The sequence below is a fragment of the Bos mutus genome, chromosome 10 (genome assembly GCF_027580195.1).
Source record: "Bos mutus isolate GX-2022 chromosome 10, NWIPB_WYAK_1.1, whole genome shotgun sequence".
Taxonomy (NCBI): Eukaryota; Metazoa; Chordata; class Mammalia; order Artiodactyla; family Bovidae; genus Bos; species Bos mutus.
The window spans coordinates 18,623,560-18,647,914 of record NC_091626.1 but is presented as its reverse complement, the minus strand read 5'-3'; the positions used below and the strand labels follow the sequence as shown (position 1 = coordinate 18,647,914).

The 24,355-nt window shown below is 47.8% G+C and overlaps 1 protein-coding gene across 1 annotated transcript in view; it reads left to right on the top strand.

The window, feature by feature from the left end:
• CELF6 (CUGBP Elav-like family member 6) overlaps positions 1 to 24,355 on the top strand; it is a 30,883-nt gene that overhangs the window by 2,804 nt on the left and 3,724 nt on the right. Inside the window, exons 2-11 of the mRNA XM_070377391.1 lie at positions 1,247 to 1,329; positions 11,587 to 11,635; positions 21,948 to 22,076; positions 22,179 to 22,258; positions 22,419 to 22,562; positions 22,679 to 22,811; positions 22,909 to 23,055; positions 23,263 to 23,325; positions 23,578 to 23,658; positions 23,745 to 23,888. Coding sequence (XP_070233492.1) covers positions 1,247 to 1,329; positions 11,587 to 11,635; positions 21,948 to 22,076; positions 22,179 to 22,258; positions 22,419 to 22,562; positions 22,679 to 22,811; positions 22,909 to 23,055; positions 23,263 to 23,325; positions 23,578 to 23,658; positions 23,745 to 23,888 — 1,053 coding nt within the window. The remainder of the gene's footprint in view (positions 1 to 1,246; positions 1,330 to 11,586; positions 11,636 to 21,947; positions 22,077 to 22,178; positions 22,259 to 22,418; positions 22,563 to 22,678; positions 22,812 to 22,908; positions 23,056 to 23,262; positions 23,326 to 23,577; positions 23,659 to 23,744; positions 23,889 to 24,355) is intronic.

Sequence of the window (24,355 nt, the reverse complement as noted above, 5' to 3'; positions counted from 1 at the left end):
CAAACTGAAGTTACAGATGAGCTGATCCCTGCATACCTCTCTGGCCAATCTGCCCCCAGTTACCAACCTTCAACCATACTGGCCTTCCATCTGTTTCCCCAACACACTGAATTCTTTACTCAGTCCTATAGAATATGTAATAGTCCAATAGAATATGTACTATTCTCTCTGCTTGAAATAATCACTACCCTTTCCATCACCTTGTCAACCCCCCTCTGTTATTGAGAGCTCAGTGTGTTCTCTGAGACATTCATTCCTCAATTGTGTGGACTTAGATATGTCTCCCTCATGATCCTTTACATGATTCCCATGAGGGCAGGAAATGTGTCTGTCTTGTTACCACTTTACCTTCAAGCCATCATAATATACCACTATAAGAAGTAAGTATTCAATAAATCTTTTCTGAGTAAGTGAGTGTTCAATGAATGACTTTTGGAACGGAAGAAGTCTTGGCCCTATGCTTCCTAGCAGGCTACAGGTTGTGAGGCTGGACAAACAGTGGGTAGGACTGAACCTTTGGTTCAACTTAGACTCCTTCTCTCCCCTTTAACTACTCATTCTTTTAGAGAAGTCATGTTTGTGGCATAAAAACACTTTAAGAGGCCCTATCCTGTAGTCCTGGGAGGGTTGATGAATCAAGTACTTTGGATAGGACTGGAAGTCCCTAGAAGCTCCTGTCTATAAGATGTCCTTAAACCAGTTCCATCTCCCAAGCTTCAAATCAATCCGTTCCTTAGACTCAAACTAGGAGGAGGTATCAGGAAGGAGTTGTGGGGTCCTGGGCTTGGTTCCCAACCTTCTTCCTCCTTTTCTGTCTGCTCCCATCTGAAACTGAGTTGGGAAGGAATTGAGGTTGATTCTTAGAGACTTTAGGAGTATGAATCCAAAAAGGAAGGGGGAGGTTGGGGTTAAAGCTGAAGGCAAAGCCGCTTAGGGAGTTTTAACCCCAACAGGATTTATGGCTGCCGTGGGGAGGGGAGATGTGGGATTGCATGAATATGTGATTGGGTGTGGGTGCACATGTTCCCTAGGCAAAAGGCCAGGAGCGAGTGAGGGAGCCAGAGTCTGTGACACGGGCACATGAAGATCCTCCCTTCAGAGAAGGTGGGAGGCAGAGAAGGCTTCTCAGAAGCAGTACCCTTGTAGAAAGGAGAATGGCCTTGAGTTTGTCAGTGTAATAGGGTCTTTCCAGGAAGAGTATCTGGGGGTTTCAGGAAAACCCCTGAGCCAGCCTCTTCCTCCCCAGGCTGTGCCTTCCTCACCTACTGCGCCCGGGACTCTGCTCTCAAGGCCCAGAGTGCACTGCACGAGCAGAAGACCCTGCCAGGGGTAAGTCCACCAGGGTTGGGGGGGGCGGTGGGAACCACTTCTGGCTGGGAACATGCCCTATGTGCTTGCCAAAGCAGCATGTGGTGGCTGGGTTGGGATCAGGAACTAGAAGAAGAGTCATCTTTCTAGCAGAGGACTTACCTGTACCCTTAACAGCTACAGGTTATATGTTATATTCAGTCTTCTGGTCCAAAGAAATGGGCCTGAGACTCTTGGGCCAAGTGTACTATTCCCATCTTTTAGGAAAGTCATTACTCTTGTGAGCTATGCTAGAATTTGTCGATTTGGCTAAAATCATGATGTTAGGTGTCATTTGTCACTGGTGTGAGCATATTTGCAGATACACAGGGGAGAGGCTCTGCTGGGCTGGTATCCCATTTCTTCGGGGTCCTGGGGTCCTGGATGATCCTCTTCCTGTAATTCTTTTTGGGTGTCTTGACTCACCAATATTGCTTTCCTTCCACACCTCCAAACACTTAGCTCAAGGTTAAAAGAGATCTCATTCTACAGGCAGCTAGGCCAGTGCACATCAGTGGCACTTGATATGGCCTTGGCTGATGGCTAATCGCTAGACAGAAGACAAAGCAGGACCTACTGCTGAAGGAAGAAAGTGGCAATCGTTAGGGACTAGTGTTGCTAACACTTGGGGAACTAGGGTTCACCAGGAGCAAGTCATACTACACAGTTTCATTTTCTCTTGTCCAAGGAGTGACATGTCTAGAGCAAGAATGCTGTTGTCCTGGGCAGGCCAAGCCTGGGAATATATCCAATTCCAGGCCTCAGGATTAAGAGGGTCCTGAGCCTACCAGAAAGAGACTTGGATGGTATAGGGACACAAAATATATTATGGAATGATAATTTGAAGAATCAGGGATATTTATCTGGACAGGGTTTAGTGAGGGCTACAATAGGGAGACATCATAACATAATAATTACGAATACTAGTTTTTGAGTCTCATAGACTGGAGTTGAATCCCAGCTCTGCCATTTAGCATTTCTGTATCTTCAGATACATTACTTAGACATTCAAGCTTCAATTCCTCACCTACAGGGAGTGGGTAATACTAATGCTTAGCTCACTGGACTATTGGGGGGATTAACTGAGGCTTAGCAAGTACCTGGTATAGAGTAAGATCTCAATACATATTACTGCTGGGGTGGGTACCCACCTTCAGATCCTGAAGAAGGATTTGGTCTTCTATGGGTATCCCCATAGGGCAGGACCAGGATCAGTGGGGTATAAAAAACAGCCACATTAATTTCAGCTCAGTATAAAGAATTCATTTCTCATCATCAGAGCCCTCCAGCAATAAAACAAACTTCAGGGAATTCTCTGGTGGTCTAATGGTTAGGACTCCACCCTCACTGCTTGAGGTCCCAGGTTCAAGCCCTGGTTAAGGAACTAAAACCCTCCAAGCCGCATAGTGCAATCAAAATATGAAAATTAAAATGAAATTACATTTTTAAAAAAAGACAAGCTTTACTTAGAGCTGATCAAGCTGTTAATGGGGTGTCAGGTCCTAGAACCAATCCTTGTAATTGAAGGAACTTGAGCCTGGGTCTTGAAGGCTCAGTGTCAAGTAACACCAATGTGGGCTTCCTGGATGACTCAGTGGTAAAGAACCACCCTGCAATGCAGGAGACCCGGGTTCAGTCCCTGGGTAGAGAATATCCCCTGGAGAAGGAAATGGCAACCCACTCCAGTATTCTTGCCTGGAGAATCCCATGGACAGAGAAGCCTGGCGGGGTACAGTCCATGGGGTCGCTAAGAGTCAGACAAGACTGAGCAACTAAATCCACCACTGCCACCGCAACACCAACTTATCACCCTCACCAATCCTCTGTAGGCAGGCTCTGGAGCTAGACAGACCTGGGTGTCAATCCAGGACCTACCACTCACTAACTCTATGACCTTGGGCAAGTCTTTACTGCTCTAAGCCTAGGCTTTCCTCCTCTGTGAAATTGAGCTTGTAGGGCTGTGATAATAATTAAATTAACTAAGTCATATAAAGTGCTTAACACAAATCTTGGCAGACAGTAGGTATTCAGTACAGGTTAGCTGATGGTAGTAGTAGTAACAGCAGCATTACTAGGAGTGATAGTAGAAGTCATTATGCATCCACCCTTGGGAGTAAATGACTTCTGTCCCTAGAATTAAGAGTCAGGGAGACAAGTGATAAGACTCCATATATGGCAAACATCATGGTAAAGGTGCAGAGACAACAGGAACAGATGGGTGTGAAATGGGGCTGGGAGTGTAGAGGAGGGTCCCCACATGAGCACGGGCCAGACCAGAGAGAAGATCCACAGAGGGCTATGGTTGAAGGGGAAACTTTGAATCCCACGGTGAAGGGTTTGGACTTTATCCTGAAAGCTAACAGAAGACACTGAAAAAACTAAGATGAAATCTGGGAGAACAAATCCCCCGCAGGGACTTCCCTTATGGCCCAGTGGCTACGACTTTGTGCTCCCAATGCAGGGGATCCAGCAGAGGAGTGTATAAGGAAGATATGGCACATATATACAATGGCATATTACTCAGCCATTAAAAAGAATGAAATAATGCCATTTGCAGCAACACGGATGGTCCTAGAGAGTGTCACACTGAGTGAAGTAAGTTAGAGAAAGAGGAATATCATATGACATCCCTTATATGTGGAATCTAACAAGAAATGATATAAATGAACCTACAAAATAAAGACTCACGAATTGAGAAAATGAACTTACGGTTGCCTGGGGAAAGGGATAGCTAGGACACACTACTATATTCAAAATGGATAATCAATAAGGATCTATTGTATAGCGAAAAAGAACACAAAAATCCACAGGGTATCTGGGTTTGATCCCTGGTCAGGGAACTACAGGGCTTCCCAGGTGGCACTAGTGGTAAAGAACCCACCTGTCAGTACGGGAGCTGTCGGACACTCTGGTTCTGTCCCTGGGTTGGGAAGATCCCCTGGAGGAAGGGCTGGCAACCCACTCCAGTATTCTTGCCTGGAGAATTGAATAGACAGAGGAGTCTGGTGGGCTATGGTCCATAGGATCACAAAGAGTCGGACACGACTAAAGCAACTCAGCATGCACATGCGTGCAGGGAACTAGATTCTGAATGCGACAATTAAGAGTCTGTATGCTGCAACTAAAGATCCCACATGCAGCTAAAACCTGGTGCAGCCAAATAAACAAATAATAAAGAAAAAAATCCCCTCCTCAACCAGCCACAGGGCTCCACAAGTGAAGGGGTACCTGGTGGACTCTATCGGGCTGAGGGCACCTGAGATCAGGACAGTGAAGCGCTATACTACTAGGGTTATTTCTGGGAAGGAAAAGAAATAATAACTAACATGTATTGATAGCGACAGTGTTCCTAGCACTTGACATGTTCAAAGTCATTTAATCCTCTATGAAGAAGGTATTGTTATGGTATTCACATTTTATAGATGAGGAAATTGAGTCATGGAGAACAAGTGACTTGCCCAAGGTCGGGTAGTTACTGATGGGAAGATCAGGGCTTTGAGCCTAGGTAGTCAGGCTCCAGAACTCATTCACTTAGCCACTGCACTGTTACCAGCCAGGCTGGTGGCAGACAGCGGACAAAGGTTCTAGAGCAGATGATGACTGGGTACACCTGGCCCCTCTGACCCTGTCATCCTCAGGCTTCCAATATGGCCTGACTTCCTCTGATACTGCCAGGATTGGCTTGGTTCACCCTCCTCAGCTTAACAAAGTGAAAATTAATATTTAATTATTCTCCTAAATGAAAATCAATGGCCTTGTTGGCTAGCCCCAGCATTGGCCGAGCCATCCATCTTTCCTCTGGGTCTGCCAGGGGCAGCAGCAGCTTTAGTCACCTGGCCTTGGGCCCACCAGCATGGAGGGGGAAGGTGCCCAGCTCCCTGTAGGCTCAGGGTCCTGGGCACACTGCCACCTGCTGGAGAAGCACAGATAAGACTTCAATCTGGACTCCTACTGGAGACACTCACACTGTCACTGTGGGGTTAAGAAAAGCTGGGTCAAATTCAAAGAGAAAGCCTGAACCCCTAGGAGAAATTTCATGGTGTCTGCCCAGCTGGTACCTCCCCCACCCCTCTCTACCAGCTCCGTGCTAATTTCTATCACCTATTAAAGCTTGGCTCCCAAATCAGGACTCCCTTCAGACCTCAGTGGTTGTCCCAGTTTCTGCAGCCTCTTCCCCAGGAAGCTGGAGCGGCTTCTTTCAGCCTCACTTCAGGCTCCGGAATCCACCTGGAGAAAGTGAGGCCCGACCTTGGCCCTGCCTTCCAGGATTCAGAAGGTGCCCCCTCCCTCGCTTGTCTCTCCTCATGCTCATGATCTCCTTTTCCCTGGGCATCCACCCCTTCAAACACTGAGTACACTTGCTTTTGCAGGTGTGTCCTGCGTGAAAGAGCTTGAGTGAAAAAGGCAAACGGGGGCTGCAGTTTAGCCATGCTCTGTTGACCCAGCCATGCTCATGATCATAGGACTGTGTCAGCCCCATTCTTCCTAATTTGTCCACAGTATCTAATTTGCCTGTCTGTATCTCACACAGATGCACTGAATGTGCTAGCACCTGCTCATTGCGTGAGCTGGCACCTTTGCCTTCAAGGAGCTTCCAGCCCAGAAATAACCCACTGCACCTCAGTGGGGTTTACCTCTGGGCACATAAAAGAGGCATCAGGAGTGGAGAGGGTGGAGATGCTATCTGAGCTGAATCATGATCATCATGTTTGAGGGCCTAGAAACCTAAAAGACAAAGGCTACTTCTGGAATCTTGGGAACATTGTGAGAACTGGCAGGGAAGGTGTCCAGTGGAGATGGCTAAGGCTCCAGCTGAATGGAGAGGATCACATGTACAGGACAACAGGGGACGCAGGACTAACAGGTTTGGGCTCCCAGTCTTAGGATCTCGGGCTTTATTGGAGGCTTACAATGGGGAGCTGTGGGTGCATTTGGCGCAGGGAAGAGAGAGGGACTGGTATTAAAAGATCACTCTGGATATGGAGTGAGGCTGGCATGGAGAGGAAGCACTGCGGGAGGCAGGTGACCCTCTGGACACAGTTACTTGAGTGCAGGTGAATATGACACTGGCGTGGAGCTGGGATTGAGGCAGGGATGGAGAGGAGAGGATGGATTTGTCATCTGTACAGACCCTAGAACGAATGGGACTCGGGAGTGGACTGAATTAGAGGAAGGGGGTGAGGCAGAACAAAGTGCTGACCGTGGTGGTTTCCTTTTTATCTGCTCAGCTCTCTCTTGCACCCATGACACCTCTCTTAGACCCACCAGGAGCCCCGTCTTTGGGGAGGTTACAATAAACAGTCTTCCCACAGTGAGGGGAAGGGGCTGAGGGTATCATGAGTGCCAAGTGAAGGGAATAGTTAGCATCGGACAGAAGAGTCTGAAGAAGGAGATGCGGAGTCCAAAGGCAGGAACTGTAAGCAAGCTAAGCAGGGAGGAGTAAGGTGTGGCCTTCCTTGCTGCTCACAGAGGCAGAAGGATCAGGACCCAGCGTGTGTCTGTGCTGCTGCTGACCTTCTCCATTCCATGGCCTGGAGTGGGTTGTTCTCTCCTTTTTCTGACATACTCTCCCTTGACTTCCCCTCCAGAGCTAGGTCCTGAAGCAGACATAGGCCTGGACTTGGGAAACTCAGGGGAACAAGTGTTCAGCCAAGGGCAAGAGCTCCCCTGAGGTCCCATGACAAGTGCTTGACCAAGGAGGAAATGCCTTCTTTCTTCAAAGGGGAATCGTGGGTGCTTCACCCCACTCCCACATCCATCCCCTGGCTGTGGAAGGAATGAAGCAGGTAGGGTTGCCCAGGTAACTCATGTGGGCATCTCTCTTTCTCCTCCAGTCACAGACAACATACCCAAATACTGGATGCCCTCCCCAACCACTTCCCAGTAGAGACTGAAGGTCAGAGCCTAGGGGAGCATTCCTTTTCCCAACTCAGTCATCACCATCTTGGGCTCCTGCCCTGCACCTCCTACCTGCCAAACTACCAACTTCCCCAACACCTAAGCCAGAAACCTGTCAGTCAGAATTTCCTCCTCTCCCTCATTCCCCATATTCAATACAACTTTAGTCCAGTTCATTCTTCCTCAATATCTCTTGAATCTGTCCATTTCCTTCTGCCCTGATCCAGGTCACCCTCAACCCTTACCTGTATCACTGATCTTCCTGCCTCTAATTTTTCCCTTTCCAATCCTTACTCTGCATAATGACAGTTCATGGGATCCTTCATAAGACAGATTCTTCCCCTACTTCCCTAGATCTCTGCTGCCTTTGAGATACAACAAACTTCTTCATCATAGTTTTCACAATCTGCCCTGATCTGGCTTCTGACTTTTCAATTTCATATCCTTCCATTTAAAACACAAACACAAACAAAAAACGTATAACATCTGGTGTATCTACTAAGATCTAGCTTTTGTCACTTTCACCACACCCCTTCAAAGTAGGATCATGAATCCCCTTTTACTAATGTGGCTACTGAGGCTCAGAGACCTTTTAGTAAACTGTACTGATGAAGCCAGGATCTAAATCCACATCTATCTGACTGGGAGAAATTTGTACTACCCTAGCCCCCTAGTGGCTCAGCTGGTAAAGAATACTCCTGCGATGCAGGAGACCTGGGTTCAATCCCTGGGTTGGGAAGATCCCCTGAAGAAGGGAAAGGCTACCCACTCCAGTATTCTGGCCTGGAGAATTCCATGGACTATATAGTCCATGGGGTCGCAAAGAGTCAGACACAACTGAGCAACTTTCATCATCATCATCATCATCAGAGCACTCACTGGCTATGGGTGCCTTGCTTCACGCATCAAGCTTGCTTTGGTCATCTATTTTACATATAGTAATATTCTCTCAATTCATCTTCCCACCAGGGAAGCCCAAGAATACTCCAGTATTCTGGCCTGGAGAATTCCATGGACTGTATAGTCCATGGGGTCACAAACAGTTGGACACGACTGAGTAACTTTCACTCACTAGCCCCCTCAATGTCAGGCGCCTACCTGAAAACCCTTACTCTTTCAGACTTGCGTCTCCCTGTCCATACCCCAGCCATCTGGAATGTTCAGCCTCCAGCCCTGCCCCTCCCATGATGGCCCAGTGACCCCAGTGCTGCAAGACCCAGCTCAAACTCTGCCTGCTCCACAAAGCCATCCCTGAGCCAGCCTCTCCAGCTGGAGTCAGCCTCTCCCACAGCACTTCACCTTGCACTCCTCCCCTGGTCCTGGCCCCTCTGTTCCTCATTTGTGTTCATGCCTTCAGAACAGAGTTGAGCAACTTGAGGGAAAATCATGGACTTCAATGTCAGACAGACCAGGGGGCAAATCCCAGCTCAAGCACCATGTCATCTCAGACAAGTGATTTAGCCTCCCCCAAAGGCAATGGCACCCTACTCCAGTACTCTTGCTTGGAAAATCCCATGGATGGAGGAGTCTGGAAGGCTGTAGTCCATGGGGTCGCTGAGGGTCAGACACGACTGAGTGACTTCACTTTCACTTTTCACTTTTATGCATTGGAGAAGGAAATGGCAACCCACTCCAGTGTTCTTGCCTGGAGAATCCCAGGGACGGGGGAGCCTGGTGGGCTGCCATCTGTGGGGTTGCACAGAGTCGGACACGACTGAAGCGACTTAGCGCAGCAGCAGCAGCAGCAGCAGCAGCCTCAACTTTCTCATCTGTACTATGGGAACAACAACATTCTCTTGTAGAGTGTTTGGAAGGAATTTAGAGACAGTGTATATACAGTGCCCCAGGAAGGGCCTGGCACATAGTGGGCTCTTGGGAAATGGTGACATTATTTTACCCTTTAAGGACAGGGTCCCAGGGTCATTGCTGTCTCTCCTGAAGGGCCCAGCTCAGGGCTCTTCAGAGTTCTGGGAATACTGACAACATGGCTGAGTGGTGGAAGGTCTAGGTGCCCACCCTCTGAGACCTGGACTCTGCCAGGTCCACGTGGGATGTTTATGTACCACCTAATGCCCACTCTCCATCAAAGAGTGGTGCAGTGGGGGCTGGGGGAAGGGACATCCTCCAGAGCCCCAATGAGCTCCATCTCCCCAGAAACCCAGCCAGGGAGGCAGCTGCCATGGAAACTGCTGTCACATGTGCTCATCACTCTAGGCTCCAGAGAGAAATTCTTAGAATCTATTTAAGAACTAATAAAATAATGATGGTCTTGCTCACCATCACTGGCCCCCACCCCAGGCTTCTCCCCTGCTGCCACACTCCCCCCTCCCTTTCCTATGCTCCCTTCCTGACCCCTATCCCCTCAATTCCTTCTCGTCTCCACCAGTATTTCTTTCCTTGCCCCTTTGCAGGTCCGTTTTACTCTCTTATCATTTCTGTCTTCCTGTGTCTCTTCATCTCTCCCTGTGTCTCTGCTTTCCATGGCTCTGTCTCTTGGTCTCTCCTCCACAGTCACAGGTGGCCATGTCCAGGGAGGGGTCCTGTCCTCCCGGTCCCTGGTCCAGGCCAGTCCAGACCTGTCCAGCTCACCCTGATCTGCTTGGATTGATCTGTCATCCCCTCTAGACTGAAGCCTGTGTCCTGTTGGTGTCTCGGCCCCCATCCACAACCTGGTCCTCTGCAGGTGCTCCACCACCAGCGGGCGGGTGTGTCAGAGCGCATAAGAACCTGAGTCCTGGGAGGGAGGGGGATTGTGCTGGTTCAGGCTTGGCCTGTTTTCCTTTCCTTTTTTTTTTTTTTTTAAAGCCCTCCCCATTCCCCCTCCTCCAAATTTGATCCAAAGGAAATTGCTCAACTGTGACTGCCAGGGCGTTACCATGGTTACTGGGTAGCACTTGTGGCTATGGTAACAGGAAGCTGCCCGTTGTCTCGGCAACAAGCACACTGGTAGAGGATGGAGTGGCCCCTGATTGGTGCAGAAGCATTGCATTTCCTGAGGGGAGGGGGTCAGATCATCACCTTCTCAGGCCAGATGGGCATCAGTACCCCTTCCTCCACGAACAGGAAGGCTGCGGTTCATTCCTCCCAGCACTCAGCTGTCTGCCCCCCAACAATAATTCCTCACGTCCTACGCACCCAGCTCCTGGCAGTTTACAAAGACCTTTTGCGTCCCCATTATCTCATGTGATCCCCACAACACCCATGAGAGGAAGGTGAGATGGGGATTCAATCATGAATTCTCTCAGGGTGGTTGGGGGATGGGAGTGGGTGGGGTGTATATCGAAATCACCTGGGAGCGTTTACCAATGAATGATACAGTTCCCCCAACTTGAGAGTCTGATATGGTTCCCGGGTGATTCATATCTACCCCTGATCAGGGAACCCCTGAATTAGAAGGTGAAATCGGTTGGTGGGGGAAGGGAGGGAGGAAGGAGCCAAGCTGCTTTACAGGTTTACAGCTTGGATGACTGGAAGGATCAGGTCTGGGCAAAGAGATGAGCTCTGGTTTGGGTGTGTTCAGTGGAAGGTACCAGTGGACTTTCTAGTCGGGGTGTCCAGCAAGCAGCTGGCCACAAGGGGCTCAAGCTCAGGCAGGAGGTCCAGGCTGGAGACGCAGAGCTCTGAGTCAGCCCTGTGGGGACAGGAGCAGAGGCTGTGGGTGTGGATGAGACTCTTCAGGGTGAAAGGGAAGAGTGGGGTGAGTGGGGCCGAGGATAGTACCCTGGAGAACTCCAGCATCCTCAGGGTAGAGGGTGCCCAGCGAGAGGACTGGGAGGGTGAGTGTAGACTATAGTGACGTAGAAACTTGGGGGAGGTTTTTCTCGTTTGACAAGTTGAATCCAAGCGGGGATGGCTTACTCTAAGTCATACAACCACTAAACGGCAGAGTTGGGGGTAGACAACACTAAATCTTGATTCCCAGATTGTTTAAATGACACATAGAAATTATATTCTCAGTCTTAGACACAAAACACAAATCTGCAGTATCAGTTCTACCCTGCTACCCAATTCCTCTCACCCAGAGGAAGTCCAGGAGCCAGAGGGGCAGGCCTCACATGGTCTGTGCACAGAGCCCAAGGCAGGAGAATCTCTTTAGCCTCCACATTCCCTCCTCTACTTGCCCTGAGCTTCGTATGGCCTAATCCTCAGGCTTTAGCACCTTCTAAAGTCCTGCATTTAAGGGAGGAATCTTGGAGAAAATCTATAATTCCTGTGTGAGAGTGGTGGGGTATAGAGTGGTGGAGTGAGGGCTTAGATCCTGAGAAGTCCAGGGGTGGAGAAGGCGGGGCCCCAGGACCAGGCGGTCGTGCTGATGGGGTGTGTTGGTCCGATGTCTTTCAGATGAATCGTCCTATCCAAGTGAAGCCGGCTGCCAGTGAGGGCCGAGGAGGTAACTTGCCTGCCTGACAAATCTCAGGGTATTATCCATGGCGGGGATGGTGGGCCCACTCCTGAAGTCAGGATTACCCATGTTTTATTACTAGAGCCCCCCTCCGCCTGCCTTGGATAAGGGGAACAAGTAGGGAGGGACCAGATTGCTCAGCCCCAGAAACAACTCAGCCATCAGACTGAGGAGGGATGGGGTCCCAGCATCCCCAGACCCAGAAGACTGAGGAGATAGAGGCTACACGTAGAGGAAGGGAGTTCTTGCCACCTGGCCCCTGGAGAAAGTTCGTTCCTGTTTTCACAGGTGGAACTTCCAGATTTGTTTGAAGAACCAGGCTAGAATTATTCTCCTTTTCCAGATTCTTCTGATTACAGAAAATTCAGTCCATTCTAGGTTGGAGCCACTCATATTCCTTCATTGCCTTAGGAAAAAGATGAGGCTGGTCAGACAGATTTTGCAGGCCATATTAAGAAATTTGACTCTATGTTGAGGACCATGGAAAGTCTTCAAAAGTGATTTTTTTTTTTAGCTGCACTGTTTCATAGTGCAGAAAAAAACTAAAGCTCCTTAAGAACAGAGGGTTTGAGAGCCTGTGCTTTTTGACAACCAGCCACGTTATGGCCAGCTTCTAAGCTGGAAAAGCAAGACTAGCTTCTGGTGTCAGTTCTTGGTGTCTTTCTTGCCCTTGGGTGTTAAATCATTCCAAAATATCTGCCTGTAACCCTCACTGACATCTGCTGACTCTCTCTGATCTCTGATTCTGGTCTCTGATTTCCTGATCTCTGATTCTCTGCTTCTGGTCAAGATACTACCATCCCATTTTGTCTTGAGAAGCTACTTCCAAGCTTCCTGCCTCCCTCTTCATACACACATCCTCCTTTTCCATCTCATTCTTTCCAGACTGGTTTTTGAGAAGTTCCAGGCTGCACACCAAACCTCTGGTTCACTTGTCCCAAGAATTTCTGCTTCTTGGGAACCTGTTAGGCATCACGGCCAGTGTTGGCCATCTTCTCAGCCCTGCTCACAAACACTAGACAGTCCCACAGCTGAGAGGCCACCTGAGAGTATCTGAGTAAGCTAAGAAGCAGACAGGTTGGACTGTAGTTTGTTCAACCATCCAACCAATATCTTTTGAGTAACTTACTCCACATTAGGAATGCAAGGCAAAGCTGCCTCCTGGCCTCATGAAGCTCTATTGTTTATAAGGGGATATAAACAGTAAAGGAAGCTATTATTCAGTGTGATCAGTGCTTTTCAAGTCCCGGGGGTTGTGGGGAAACAAACATGGGGCACCTAACTTAGTCTAGGAGGTCGAGGTGGGCTCCCAGAGGTAACACTATTTAAGCTGAGACCTCCAGGATGAACGAGAAGGAGCCGAATAGAAAAAGGAGGAGCAAGGGAGCAAGTACGTCAGGTAGAGGGAAGCACACGTGCAGGGCTCAGAAGAACACGATGCGACTTGGAGTCTGGTTCAGGAACTGAATCCAGGACACTGGGGACATATTTGTTGCTTGGAGTCTAACACATCTTACCAGGATGAGGGCCACTGCCCAAAGGAGACCTCCACACCAATAATGCTTCTGCTTAGCCTGGTCCAGATGTCTTGGTCATCTGGGCCCCTAGCAGTGGCATCAGTGTGACTTTTATAATTTTCCTCCTTCTTTTTGTACAAGTTTTTCAGGTGTAATATCACTGACAAATTCTGGCATTTCACCTCTACACCTGTTCAGATTCTGAGCAGCTCAAGAGAGCAGGAAAAGAAAATCTAGCTGAAAAGACGTCTGCCTGGCAGTAGGATTCATAATTTTAAAAAAGAAAAATAGCAAAAGTTTTAGTGACTCAATCATGTCCAACTCTTTGTGACCCCATGAACTGTAGCCCTTCAGGCTCCTCTGTCCATGGGGATTCTCCAGGCAAGAATACTGGCATGGGTAGCCATTCCCTTCTCCGGGGGATCATCCCCACTCAGGGGTCAAACTCAGGTCTCCTGCATTGCAGAAGGATTCTTTACCATCTGAGCCACCAGGGAAGCCCTTTAGTGGTCATGTATAACATAGATATTTCTTGACAAGTGATGGTTTTTAAGGAGCATATATTCCAAAGGCATCTATGGATAATCCTTCTTAGAGTTTTGGATAACCAGATCTTTCAATTCCTTCCTGCTCCCACTCAAAGTCACCAAATGTTCCCTGATACACATTTGGGAGAGAGGAGGCATATGTACTAAGTCTTGCAACAGTTGGGTCTTTATAAATATTTTACTTTTCCAGTAAAATTGGAAAAGACCCTGACTCATTGGAAAAGACGCTGATGCTGGGAAAAACTGAAGGCAGGAGGAGAAGGGGATGACAGAGGATGAGATGGTTGGATGGATGTGAGTTTGAGCAAGCTTCGGGAGCTAGTGATGGACAGGGAAGCCTGGCGTGCAGCAGTCCATGGGGTTGCAAAGAGTGGGACACGATTAAGCAACTGAACTGAAACTGAAGTATTTTACTACTAACTGATCTGTTAGATACTAATCAAAATGTGCTCCTTCTCTTCAATGCTATTGTGTATCTCTTCAGAAGCTCTCTGCTAAATTTTAACACAAATTAATGCTTTAGAAATGCAATTTTTTAAATGGTATTGAATTTGAATTTTGAAACGTAACATTTGGCACCAATGTAGGACAGCTTGTCCCATTTAAATCTTATCTTTGTGATCCCAATTCTATAAACCTTCAGAGTTAATGATCATACCTGCCCTGATATAGGTAAGCCTGTGACCTTGCATATTTTTAAATTATTCCTGCAATTAAATCCTTTGTATACAGATGATTAATGACTTTTATATCTGACAAAAATACTGGTATCAATGCAGACATAATCTAAGGGGTATCAAGGCAAATATAATCTTTCAAAACTGTCATTTTTTTCTGGAAGAGATTATTAGCTTTTTCTTCCCATAAAACGGGGATCACTAACTCAAATGCTACAGGAGCCAGGTAAGTAACCCTAAATGGTTGAGACTGTCATGATTTAATTAAAAATTTCCCCTTTAATATATTAAATGTTAGCAGCTAATTCCATTTTTAAAAGTGCACCAGCACTGTGACAGCCTAACAAAACCTATCAAGCTTGCTTCTTTGGCCCAGAGACTTCCATTTCCCCTCTGCCATACAGGAGTATTCTACTGTGTACACATGCATGTGCTTTTTGACAAAAATAGTTATTTCACATTCTATCGCTTGAATTTTGATGCCAATGCAACAGGGTAGTATTACTATTATTTTTAATCAATAGACATGAGAATTGTGGTTGAAATAACCTATATTTTACTTTATTTTTTATAACTTCTATTGTAGGTCTGTTTTATTTCCACTTCCAGCCAATTTTGTAGAAATCAGATTGTTAGCATAGCAGGGGAAAGCCTGAATAGAAGTAGAATTGTTTTCATTGAAAAAAAGGTTTAAAGCAAATTTATAAAAACATTTTTCATAATAGCTTGGAAAGATGCAGAGATGGTCTTCTGCAGTCTTCTATAGTCTATATATCTTCTATAGTCTTTTTTCCACTATAACATTACCTACAACATCATTGTTCTTGAAACTACCCATTTGTTCTGAGACTAAACAGCTCCTTATGAATCTGAATGATCATAAGACTCTCTGTATAACCATGCTCTACAGGTCACAGACCCGTCTCATGAACTTAATTCTGGGGTCCTCTTCTTCCACGGCCATCTCTGGTAGCATTGGTGACCCTTGGAGTGCATCCAAGTCTTCATGGACTACATTACGGCAGCATTTAAAAAAAACATGTTTGGCTGCACCCCACAATATGTGGGACCTTACTTCCCTGACCAGGGGTTGAACCCACATCCCCCTTCATTGGAAGGCACAGTCTTTTTTTCGAAAAGTATTTATTTATTTATTTTTGGTTGTGTTGCGTCTTCATTGCTTTTCTATAGTTGCAGCAAGTGAGGGCCACTCTCTAGTGCACAGGGTGCTCATTTCGGTAGCTTCTCTTGTTGTGGAGCACAGGCTCTAGAGGGCGCAGGCTCAGTAGCTGAGGGCTTAGTTGCTCTGCAGCATGTGGCAATCTTCCCCGACCAGGGATGAAACCTGTGTCTCCTGCACTGGCAGGCAGATTCTTTACCACTGAGCCACCAGGGACATCCCACAGCAGCCTTTGGATGTGTGCCAGCCCTGTGTATATGTTTATACAAATATACATAGTTTACTGTATGCCAGTTCCCATAAATTCTGCAGCCAAGTTCCACACTATTCATTTACTCCAGAAGAGAAAAATGCATCTCCAGAGGCCGAGATCTTCTCTCTTAAGGGAACCTGAAGGCCCCGGCTTTCTTACTTGCCTCCGGGGTCTCTTGAATCAAGATGAAGAAACAGTGGAGTCTCCGTTCTTTCTTGGTCTAAGTCCCTATTTTTCAGGCCTCCTCCTTCACTGTATTTTTTTTAAGCGGGGGTAAAACAGACATAACATAATCTTTATTCTTTTTACCACTGTTAAGAATATAGTTCAGTACTGTTAGCAACATTCACATTGCTGTGCAAAATCCAGAACTTTTTCGTCGTATAAAACTCAGACTCTGTTCCCATTAAACATCAAGTTCCATTTCTCCCTCCCTCTAGCCCCTGGCAACCACCATTCTACTTTCTGTTTCTATGAATTTTACTAATCTAGATACCTCACATAAGTGAAATCATACAGTATATATCTTTCTGTGACTGGCTTATATCACCTAGAGTCTTCAATTCTCATCCATGTTGCAGCATGTATCAGAATCTCTTTCCTTTAAAAAACTGAATAATATTTTATTGTGTGTAAACACCACATTTTGCTCATCCATTCATTGGTTGATAGACATTTGGGTTGCTTCTACTTTTTGACCATTGTGGATAATGCTACAGTGAACATGAGTGTATAAATACCTCTTTGAGACTCTGCTTTCAATTTTTTGGATATATACCCAGAACTGGTACTGCTAGGTAATACGGTAATTCTATTTTTAATTTTTTGAGGAACTGCCACATTGTTTTCCACTATGGCTGTACCATTTTACATTAGTGCACATATGTAAACAATAGTCCACAAGGGTCCCAATTTCTCCACATCCCTTTTTTTTCTTTTTTTAAATAACAGTTATCCTAATGGGTATGAGTTGCTATCTCATTGTGGTTTTGATTTGCACTTTCTCAACTATTAGTGGTGTTGGGCATCTTTTCATATACTTGCTAGCCATTGTATATCTTCTTTGAAGAAATGTCTATTCAGATCCTTTGCTCATTTTTTTTAAATTGAATTGTTTTGTTATCATTGAATCATAGGAACTCTTTGTATATTCTGGATCTTAAACTCTTATCAGATATACAGTTTGCAAATATTTTCTCCCATTCTGTAGGTTGCCTCTTCACTCCGTGTCTTTTGATGCAGAGTAGTTTTAAAATTTGACATAGTCCAAAATTTCTATTCTTGCTTTTGTTGCCTGTGCTTTTGATGTCATATTCAAGAAATCAATGCCAAATGCAAGGTCATGAAGGTTCCCCCCTGTTTCTTCCAGGAACTTTATCATTTTAGCCTTTATGTCTTTGATTCATTTTCATTTAATTTTTGTATATAGTGCAAGATAAGGGTCCAACTTTGTTCCTTTATATGTAGATGTCCAGTTTTCTCAGCACCATTTGTTGAAAAGACTGGAACTCTAGTCAAAAATAATTTGACCATGTATGTTAGGGCTTATTTCTGGCCTCTCTGTTCCTCTCCATTGGTCTAAATGTCTCTCTTTATGCCCGTACCATACTTTGATTACTGTAGTTTTGTAGTGAGTTTTGAAATCAGGTATTCTGAGACCTCCAACATTCTTTTTCTCCCCAAGATTATTTGGCTATTCATGGTATTTTGAGATTCCATATAAATTTTAGGATCGATTTTTCTATTTCTTAAAAAAATGCCATAGGAATTTTGATAGGGATTGCATTAAATCTGCAGATTGCTTTGGGTAATACTTACATCTAACAATATTAAGTCTTTCAATTCTCGAACAAAAGATGTCCTCCAATTTCCTTCAGTTTGTGCCTTCCCAGTTTCCTTCAGCAGTGTTTTATAGTTTTCAGGGTACAAGTTGTTTGGCATCTTTGTTTAAATTTATTGCTAAGTATTTTATTTGTTTTGATGCTAAGTGGAATAGTTTTCTTAATTTTGTTTTCAGCTTGTTCATTGCTAGTGTATAGAAGCACAACTGACTTTTTAAAATTTTATTTATTTCTGGCTGTCTTTGGGCTATTCCCTAGTTGCAGTGAACGGGGGCTACTCTCTGGTCGTGGTGTGTGGATTTCTCATTGCAGTGGCTTCGCTTGCTGCAGAGCACAGGCTCTAGGGTGTGTGGGCTTCAGTAATTTCGGCATGTGGGCTCAGTAGTTGGGGCTCCTGGGTTCTACAGGACAGGCTCAGTAGTTGTGGAGCAGTTGGGGCGCATGGGCTTAGTTGCTCCGTGGCATGTGGGATCTTCCCGGACCAGGGATTGAACTTGTGTTTCCTGCACTGGCATGCGTACTCTTCACCACTGAGCCACCAGGGAAGCCCTGATTGTTTTGTTGATTTTTGTATAGTGGAACTTTGCTGAATTTCTTTCTTAGTTCTCATAGTTTTCTTTTGGAATTAACGTCCTCCCTGATACTCATTAGATCTGATCAGAAGACTTTGTTTCCCCTGGATATTTCCTTCACTCATTTCATAGTCTTCCTTGGCTAGGTCATTATGCTGCAGTCATTACTAAGAACATCAGGGCATCAAAGGCTGCTGTCAGCAGGATCTTCCGAGTTGGTAGTTGGATGGAAAGTTGGACTGGTAATTTTAGGATGCGTTTGGTGGTTGGTACCCGAATGTTGAAACTCTGTGCCTGCGCTGTTTGTACAATCATGCTATCTCTCTGACATGGAAGTGACTGGCTGGCTGTGATGAGCCTAGAAGCCAGAAACTTGGGCACCTCAAGAATTCCTTTGGGCCAACTTGAGGCAGAGCCTTCTTTCTAGAGCAGTATCTTGAGACCCTTCCTGAAGAAGACAGAGGGACTGACTCTAACCTGGGCTTTCAACCCCATGATTTGTTACATTAGAATCCCTGTTTGACCAGCTGCTCAAGGTAGCTTTATGGAGATGAACCTCTAGGGTCCAAACAACTTGGTTTGGTTCAAAAAAGCATTGATAGAAAAGCAAGAAGCACACATTGGTTGCACCATGAAAAGGCAGTTATACTATTCAACTGTGTCTCTTTCCAACTATGTCTCAACTCCGCACTGATGCTATCTTCTAATTCCATCCACTCTAGGAAAGTTAGGCCTCCCTGTTCAATATTTCCATCTTTCTACAGACCTCCCCACCACTCATGTAATGCTTTTACTCAGACATTTCTGACCTACCTCTTACAGAATCCTCTTTTTTACCAAACTGCCATAGTTCAACCTAGAGGGTACTGAATTTTCTGGACTAAGTCCTGTCATCATCGTCTCTCCGGGAGCATGCCTCAGCCCTCAAAATCTTTAGGGATGTGCATTTGGCAGCTACTCTCAGAGGGCCAGCCTGTAATTCTCTTTGACCATATCTCTTAAGAAACTTATCCCACCATTTCCGGATCATCTGATGCTAACGTGCACTGTGACCCTGATCATCCTCCTGTCAACACTATCAAGGTTCCTATAAAGGGGCAAAGAGAACACTAGGATTTAAGGTGATACCTGTGCAGTGTGCAGCGCAGAGACCAGCCCATGGCCCAAACTCATTTCAATTTCAAATTCTTTACAACCCAGTAGCTCAGAACCATAGGGTCAGTGCCCTGTCATGGAAATGGAAATTTTTAATTTGGGAGACTCTCATTGGAAAAGAAGGATCAGAGAATTTCATGGTCTTTGACATGAGCTGTAACTGACCACCATCATCAGAAAAGAGCAACAGGAGAAAGAGCAGATGAAGGATTGGACCACTGTCCACACAAACCTCTTCTATGTCCTGGGGGCACCTTCTCAGCCATGACATCTTTCTTCCTACCTAGGGCAACCTGGATGCTGTTTCTTGTGGCATGACAGCTTACCTGGGTGCTATCATCATCTTGCAGATGCTACCCAATGTCACAACTGCACTGCAAGTTAGGACATTATGAAGCCCTGGGACTCTGAAGACCCCAGATCTTCTCCAGCCCCTCTTGGGCCTCTTGTAGATGCATGGGCATACTTTGGTTTCATAGTTCAGAACAATATCAGTCTCAGAGGGTTTGATTCCTTGACCAAATAGGGCCTGTCTTCCAATGTCAAGGCAAAACTACCATCAGATTAGTCAACAGAATCATGAAAGACCATTCCTGTCTTCTCAGGTTCCTGAACAGAATGATCTCACATCCCTCTTCATATACCATGTGGAATTGTATGTTCTGTCTTTTAGGTCAGTGGTTTACAAAGGACTTTCCATGGAGCCCTTTCTAGGGAGAACCAAGGGAAGATGAAGCAAGAGAAACTCCAGCCATCTTCCCTCTTTTCTGGCTTTACTTCAAACAGTTCTACTTTTCTCTTATATTTTGAGCTTCATCCTGATCTTTTTGTTAGAATGATGGATTTCATAGCTTTTTAAAAAGGTTAGGAAACCAGTGATCCATTCCAAGGGCACTCTTCTGTGGCTAACACACCCAGGAGTGAAGTACACCCACTGGTTTGTGTTCTTACCACAGAAGGTTGGTACCTCCACTAGAATTTTGGCCACAAGTACATTATCTATCCCTTCCCCATCAGGATTTCTGGGCAGTTACCCTCTGGACAGAGGGAAGGGTTCTGCTGAAACATATAAACCACATATAATTCTTCTGTCCCAAATAAACCGCAGCCCATGCCTTTCATAAAGACACAGCATTGACAGGCAGATGACAGACACCATGGTATTCAGGGCCGCCTAGGCTGAACCCCACACCATCCAGGTGAATATGGACACACACATAATCTCCTTGTCAGAGATTCCCTCCACTGCTAATTTTGATCAATCTGTTCTTCCTTTTCACTGTCACCCACGCTTCAGCCTACGACCTTCATCAGCCTTGTTTCCTCTGCACTCAGGATCCAAGGATCCCAACAGCCTAGCCAAGCTGGCCAAAGAGAAAAGGAGTTTGGGATGGATTTTCTTGGGCTCCAGGATCTCAAAGGTGGAGCCTGAAGCCATATTCCCACCCAGTCCTTCTCTTTCAACTTGTATCACCCTGATGAAGCCCCCTCTCAAATTCAGACTTACCCTGGTGCAGAAATGAGAGGGGCTTTGACAGCAGGACCTGTGAGCTGGACTCCTGGATAGTGCTCTTGCCGGATGTGCATCTAAGTCCTGCCAGCTCCAGTTCTGCAGCTTTTTTCAAGGGCACAGACCCAGCGTGCAGCCCCTTTCCGGGCATCTCTACCACTCCCATAGGAAGCGGGGACACAGAGGAGGATTCTCAGGTGGCTACTGGGTCTGCAGGCAGAAATTGTTCTCCCATAGCACCAACACCTGGGGAAAACAGGGGAAGTCAGGGAGGAGGCAGCAGGGCTCAGGGAGGGCCTCGTGGGCTCAGTGAGAAGTAAGGGAGGTAAGGAAAGGGGTCACGGGTTCAGCAAGTGTAGTCAGGAAAATGCCAATGTTGGAGGATTAGGAACCCAAGCTCCCCTTCCTGTTTAGGCCTTTGGGAAGGGCACCCAGGTTGAGTTTGGAGCTGGCGGTGGGGGTTCATCATTCCAGTGCTCAAGAGTCTGGGGATGCATCAGTACAATGAGACAACTGTTTCTGTGCTGTTTTTTTGTTTTGTTTTGTTTTTTGATCCAGAATTTTCTTTGATTCCAGTCATTGCCAGCAGGCTTCTCCTTAGGGTGTACTTATCTCCTCCAGACCCAGTATGGATACTAGGACCCCTCTAGGACTTCCTCCCTTAATAGGGCTGAAATGGTCCAAAACAGCATTTCCCAAACTCTAAGAACATAAAGGTCAAGCATAAAATGGTGCATGTAGGGCTTTATCCAACCAAAAAATATGGACTGAGTAACTTCCCACAAGAGCAGCCATGAGTCGGAGTTTTTCCAGGACTCGGGTTTTCCTGATGGAAATCCTGAGTGCCTTTCCTCCAGATCCATCTGAAGGTCATCCTTCCCCTCAAAAAAAACCCAACCTTGTGGGCCCAATGAGTTAAGGCCTTCTCATTTCCTCCTCTTCTTCCCAGAGCTAGACCGTGGTTAGCTCCCTTCCTAGGCTCCTCTGTTCCTCTGCAGAGTCCAAGAGGACTTAGGGTTCCCAGGTGACTCCTGGATTTGTCCCCAGAGGACCGAAAGCTGTTTGTGGGTATGCTGGGCAAGCAACAGGGTGAGGAGGACGTCAGACGCCTATTCCAGCCCTTCGGCCACATTGAGGAGTGCACCGTCTTACGGAGCCCTGATGGCACTAGTAAAGGTGACTTGAGCTGACCCCTGGATTTCCTGATGACCCCTGCCTCACTCTGGACCACAGGACCCTTTGGCCTCTGTGACCTGAGCCACCTCTATCCTGCCCCAGGCTGTGCCTTTGTGAAGTTCGGGAGTCAAGGGGAAGCTCAGGCAGCCATCCAGAGTCTGCACGGCAGCCGGACAATGGCGGTGAGGGCGGGCGCCGGGGCCAGGGCGAGGCCAGTGGGGTGGGGGCTGGCTGCTTCTCCCCACAAACCCGGGGAAAGGCCCTGAGGATAAGCAAGGCACTGGGCCCAGAGCTGGAGCTGGAGGTTAGACCGGTCCTTGCAGCCTCCTCTGTCTTACCCAGGGCGCCTCGTCCAGCCTCGTGGTCAAGCTGGCAGACACGGACCGCGAGCGCGCACTGCGGCGGATGCAGCAAATGGCAGGCCAGCTGGGCGCCTTCCACCCCGCGCCGCTGCCGCTCGGGGCCTGCGGAGCCTATACCACCGCGGTAGGTGCCTGGTCCTGGAGTACACGTGGCGCAGCGAGTGAGCCAGGCTGGGGCTAGGGAGCCCGAGCAGCTGCCCGCCACTGGTCCTCTACACTTGCCCTTCTTCCCTCCCAAAGATCCTGCAGCACCAGGCGGCCCTGCTGGCGGCGGCGCAGGGCCCCGGCCTCGGCCCAGTGGCGGCAGTGGCTGCACAGATGCAGCACGTGGCGGCCTTCAGCCTGGTAGCAGCGCCTCTCTTGCCCGCGGCAGGTACTGCGCGCAGGGGGCGGGGCCGGGCGGGGCTGGGGCCAGGGCGGAGCGAGCGTGGGGCGGTGACCTGACTTTCCCACCTCCTCGCCACCTGCAGCCAACTCCCCGCCCGGCGGTGGCCCGGGCACGCTTCCGGGTCTCCCGGCGCCCATCGGCGTCAATGGATTCGGTCCCCTGACTCCCCAGACCAACGGGCAACCAGGCTCGGACAGTCTCTACAATAACGGGCTCTCTCCTTACCCAGGTGGGCCCCTCACTCCGCCCAAATCTCCCCCCAAACGGAATGGGGAGTGGGGGCTGGGGGATGGTGATGGCAAGGCCTGGCCTCCCTAAGAAGAGACTCCTCCTTCCCTGCTGCCTTTCATCGCCTCCCTCCACACTCCCTGAATTCTCACCTAGCCCTGCCCGTCAGCCCACCTTCATTTAGGGCCTTGTGCCCCTCTCTCCCCAGCCCAGAGTCCCGGCGTGGCTGACCCCCTGCAGCAGGCCTACGCTGGGATGCACCACTACGCAGGTTTCACTTGGCGCTACGCGGCCTGGGAGGTTTGAAGGGCCCCAGAAAGTAACAGGGGGATTTGTGGGGGGCGGGGGGAGGGGAGGTTAGGCTCTGTTCTGAGGAGTCGACCCTCCATTCCCTCACCCTTGGATCCAGAACGACCTTTCTAGGGGTGGACTGGCTGAATTGGTCAAAAGTGGCCAGGCAGGTGGGGTCCTGCTTGGGGGATGGCTCCTGGGGGTCACTGCCCGCTCCCACCTCTGTCTCCAGCAGCCTATCCGTCGGCCTATGCCCCAGTGAGCACAACTTTTCCCCAGCAGCCTTCAGCCTTGCCCCAGCAGCAAAGAGAAGGTGAGGGACAGGGGTCTGGAGATCAAGGCCTGGTGGGGCTGGACTTAGGACTCCTCCCCTGAACCAGCCTGCCGCTGTTCCTCCAGGCCCCGAAGGCTGTAACCTCTTCATCTATCACCTGCCTCAGGAGTTTGGTGATGCAGAACTCATCCAGACATTCCTGCCCTTTGGAGCCGTTGTCTCTGCCAAAGTCTTTGTGGATCGTGCCACAAACCAGAGCAAGTGTTTTGGTGAGTTGAGCCCCATCCGTGGACCTCTCCCTCTCCTAATTATGAGGCTCCCTACAAACCCTAAGTTTGCGCCTCCGGAAGTCAATGATTCCTAGAAACTGAGTGTATAGCACTCAGCAGGGTCCTAGACCAGGAACAAGTCTATATCAGCTTCACCTGGGACGGTCAGGTGTCTGGTAGATCTTCAGCCAGGTTAGGCTTCAGAATCTGGCCAGGACAAGTGGATGGGGGGGTCTGGAGTCAGAGATTCCCTCCAACTGCAACTGCAATTCAGAGGATCAGAATGGGAGCTGTGAAGGGAGAGAGCTTTTTCCATGCCAAGAAAAAAACAGAGAAACACCCGCCACCCAACACACGCACTCAGAATTACCTCCTGTCCTTCCAAGAATCACAGGAAACTCAGGCCACTTGTCCATGTCTGTATGAACCTGTGTCCGTGTGTGTGTGCACACATGCAGATGCTGAAA